General features: G+C 40.6%; 1 protein-coding gene across 1 annotated transcript; it reads right to left on the bottom strand.

Moving 5' to 3' along the window:
- Positions 1–1,664: 1,664 nt before the first annotated feature.
- On the bottom strand, positions 1,665–2,618 carry LOC141420891 (olfactory receptor 52K2). Its single transcript, XM_074066591.1, has one exon. The coding sequence runs from the start codon at positions 2,616–2,618 to the stop codon at positions 1,665–1,667; it is 954 nt and encodes a 317-aa protein (XP_073922692.1).
- Between the last annotated feature and the right edge of the window lie 1,978 nt (positions 2,619–4,596).

Below are 4,596 nucleotides of genomic sequence, written 5' to 3'. Positions count from 1 at the left end.
TGTTTTCAAGATAGAATCTCCCTCACTTTGCCTGGGCTGGCATCAAACTCAGGATCCTCCTGCCTCCTGCTTCAGAGTAGCTGGGATTATAGGCAAGAACTACTTTAGCCTACTCCAAATTTTCTTATACTAATCTGATATTCTTTAGGGTAAAGATGTATGTACTCATAGGATGATCATACTTCTTATTCATACTTTGTGTGCCAAACTAAAATGAAGTAATACAAAAGGTAATTTTCCTTTTATTATTTATGGCTAAGCCTAGTCATGTTGATGATAGATATGTTACCTGACTACAGGATCATTATCTTACTGGATTTGTACTAGGAATAAAACTATTTCCTCTCCATTGGGGATGGATATAACTTAAAGGAGGATGACATTCTTTGTGCAAGTCTATAGGAGAATAAGCATGTCTTTTGTTAGAAATAACTTGTTGTAATTCATGCTACTGTTTATGTGTTAGTATTTAATACTTTTTTTAAAGCGCCTCACCTTCCCCAACTACAATCAGAAGAAACAATTGTTATCTTTCAAAGATAAACAACATAGACAGATAAACAGATAAAGGTACATACATAGATGAAGATATTTAATTCCTAAATATAGTTTCTGGGGAAACAAAGGCGTCATAAGATGAAAGTAAAACAGTATATTCATGGAAGAACTCATCTGAAAAGCCAAGCTGAGTTGTCAAAATTAATCGTAAAGAAAATATCTAGCTTATAAGTTTTCATGAGACAGAAGAAAAAAGAAAACTATAGTTCAATATTCCCACCTCTTGTCTGTTTTATCTTGCTCATTTTTCTTTCATGTACCAGGTTCTAGGATGGGTTGTTCAGAGAACAGAATTTATTGCAGTTATCATTTTCTTCTTTTCCCAGAAACCCGTTTAACAGTCTATGTATCCCCATCCCCTACAACAGACTTCACTAGATTAGCTAATAAAAGAGAAATTCATGTTTTTATTGAAAATGTGTTACATGTATGTGAAAGAAAGTTTCATGATATATATAAAAAAAGTCAGAAGACATGTTTTCTTCGAAGTGCTTAATGACAAGGATTGGCTGTGAATATGGAAACATAAAAAAGAAGTCAAAGAATACATGGGCTGACTAAGCTAAAGAAATAACCGCCTAATATGCAGGGCTGTCGCAGTTAGAACATACAGCCCTGGAATGCTGCAAACTCCCCAGCACTAGAAAAGTTTAGTCGGAAGCTGGACACCACCTGTCAGTAACTGATGAAAGATTCTTACATTGATGTACCTTTGCTGCTCACCCAGGTCCTCAGTGGAAAAATAAATTACTAAATTCCCAAAGACTCTGAATAAAAATTAAGATCCTCAGGCTTCACATAATGCAAATGAACTTGAGAGCACTTTTGTGTCTATTTGAAGTCACCAGGGGGCCAATGGGTTGGGACACTAAAGTCACCTAAGGAAAAGAATGAGGACTCTGAGGAGTCAGCAAAGTCAGCGTCTGAGTAAAGAGGCTACCACAGGACACAGATCCACCAGTCCTAATCAGACTGGAAGCTCTGTGAATTTCATAACATTATTTTCATTATTATGCAAGGGAAAAACTAAACATGGAGATACTGGTATCCCTCCACTTCCTATCAAGCCATGTCACCAACTCCACGATGCACTCTTTAGTGGTCCTTCATTCTCCTTTTGCATCCTTTCTCAGGAATAATCCTAAGACCCGCTCACGAATCTGCTTGGTCTTGACACCATAGATGATAGGATTGACCATGGGTGGGAAAAGAAGGTAGAAATTGGCAAAGAATATGTGAACGTGTGGGGCAGCCTGGCGAGCCACACGGTGCATGACTGAGGAGATCACTACAGGTGTGTAGAAGGCTAAGATGACACCTATGTGAGACACACATGTCCCAAATGCCTTGTAGCGGGCCTCCTGAGAAGCAAGTTGTAGAACTGCCCGAAGAATGAAGATATAAGATAAGATAACAAAGAGGAGGTCCAACACCACAATAAACATGTCCACAGCAATCCCGTAGATATTGTTGAAGCGGGTGTCCCCACAAGCCAGTCTTACCACAGCCATGTGTTCACAGTAGCAGTGGCCAATCACAGAGCCTCGGCAGTAGTGGAAGCGTCTGAGCAGAAAGGGGAGTGGGGTCACTAGCGTCACTGCCCGAGTCACAGCGGCTATGCCAATCTTGACGATAAGGGACCTGGTCAGGATCATGGTGTAGTGCAGTGGTTTGCAGATGGCCACATAGCGGTCAAAGGCCATGGCCAGCAGCACTGCTGACTCCATGATGGAGAAGGAGTGAAGAAAGAACATCTGGACCAGACAAGCATAGAAGTTGATCTCTCGGTCTCTGAACCAGAATAGGGAAAGCATCTTGGGCAGTGTTGAAGAGGAAAGGACTAAGTCAATAGCTGCCAACATGGCCAGAAAGAGGTGCATGGGCTCATGGAGGGCCGTATCAGCCTGGATAACGAAGAGAAGGGTACAGTTGCCCAGCAGGGCCAGAGTATAGGCTGAGCAGAAGGGGATGGAAATCCAGATGTGTAGGTGTTCCAAGCCTGGGATCCCCGACAACAAGAAAGCCACTGGATGGGTTGAGGTGATATTAAAGACTAACATGGCCTCCAGGAATTCTCTTCCTCCTTCTCTGTTTCACAGAGGACCTATAAAGAGGATCTAATATCAGAAGAATTATAGTACTCAAGTTCAAATCCTCATCATATATGTAGGAGAATGTGCCCTTCTTCCATTTGGAGGCCTTAAAAAAATTATAAAATAATTATGCATCATGAAACATTATGCATGGTCCTTACCTTCAATGTGCCTATAAAATCATTTATTATTGGTCAGGACATTAAATATAAACAGATCTAGTAGTAAATGGAAGCATTATTATTAAGTTTGAGACAAGCCTGGGTTACATAGCAAGACCTTATCGCAAGAAAGAAAACAAAGGGCAGCTTTAGTGAGGAATCACATTAAAAAGAGTTTTCCGAATGTGGTATCTAAACACAATGGAATTTTATGCAGCCATGAAGAAGAACGAAATGTTATCATTCGCTGGTAAATGGATGGAATTGGAGAACATCATTCTGAGTGAGGTTAGCCTGGCTCAAAAGACCAAATATTGTATGTTCTCCCTCATATGTGGACATTAGATCAAGGGCAAACACAACAAGGGGATTGGACTTTGAGCACATGATAAAAGCGAGAGCACACAAGGGAGGGGTGAGGATAGGTAAGACACCTAAAAAACTAGCTAACATTTGTTGCCCTTAATGCAGAGAAACTAAAGCAGATACCTTAAAGCAACTGAGGCCAATAGGAGAAGGGGACCAGGAACTAGACAAAAGGTGAGATCAAAAAGAATTAACCTAGAAGGTAACACACACGCACAGGAAATCAATGTGAGTCAACTCCCTGCACAGCTATCCTTATCTCAACCAGGAAAAACCCTTGTTCCTTCTTATTATTGCTTATACTCTCTCCTCAACAAAATTAGAGATAAGGGCAAAATAGTATCTGCTGGGTATTGAGGGGGTGGGGGGGAGAGGGAGGGGGCGGAGGGGGTGGGGGCAGCGGGGAGAAGTGACCCAAGCCTTGTATGCACATGTGAATAATAAAAGAAAAGAAGAGTTTTCTGCTGTACATATATGGTCAGTGGCGTCTTTACAAGGATGCGCATTCCTGATTAAATTTTCCCTCAAAACAGTCAGTCCTTCACTGCCTTCCCATTTCCTAACTCAAACTACATTCTGAGTTACAAAAGAATTTCATTCTGAAATGTCAAGTTTGGCTCATGAAAAATAAATAAGCCTAGAGCCTCCTAATAATTCTCTACACATTCTATATTATTCCATTGCAGGGGCTCCATGGGTTCCTATTTGACATACAGAGCCTCTCCAACTAGAGCCCCACTTCCAGCTAACCTGGGAACACGAGAAGTCCTTTTGCTGTCCCTCACCTACCTTTGGTTTAATGTCATCTACACATGCTTCTCCCTTTATCCACTGTCCTTCCTAGCTTTCATGACAGTCAAAAGTGGTGCCCCATCCCTATCTTTTGTAAAGCTGACCTGTGTCTCTGACCTTGGCAGTATTCTTTTTCTGACAGGAATCCTCATTTTCTATTTCCTCCTCACCTCCCATCATCATTTCCTTTGAAAATTCTTAAACATTTTTTTCCAAAAATTTTTATCTGTGCCCCCTTCTCATTTCTTCAAGTTCCCACCTGAAAGGGTTCTTTTGAGAATTTTGAGGTAATCTTATAAAACTCTTAGCATAAATCTGAAACATAGAAATGTGGGTGCTTCTTTGAATTAAGAAAATTGAAGGTTGTTACTTACTGTCATTCATGTGGTAGGAACATGTCAAAGATTGAACTTGAGTTTTGAGGACTCTAGTTCCCTGCCTTCAAATCCAATGTCTTAAATCATAACTATCTTCTGCTTCCCCTTAGTTGCTCCACAGCAATTCAAATCCATAATGACTTTACAAAAATGTAATACAAACTCATTACCATGACACAGGGATAAGTTTTAGAAGCTAGAGACTTGGGCTCAAATAGTGATTTAGCCATCAGTCTGCCAACAGAAACT

This window comes from Castor canadensis, chromosome 1 (genome assembly GCF_047511655.1).
Source record: "Castor canadensis chromosome 1, mCasCan1.hap1v2, whole genome shotgun sequence".
In the NCBI taxonomy this organism is placed as follows: Eukaryota; Metazoa; Chordata; class Mammalia; order Rodentia; family Castoridae; genus Castor; species Castor canadensis.
This window is presented reverse-complemented; position numbering and strand designations above follow the sequence as displayed.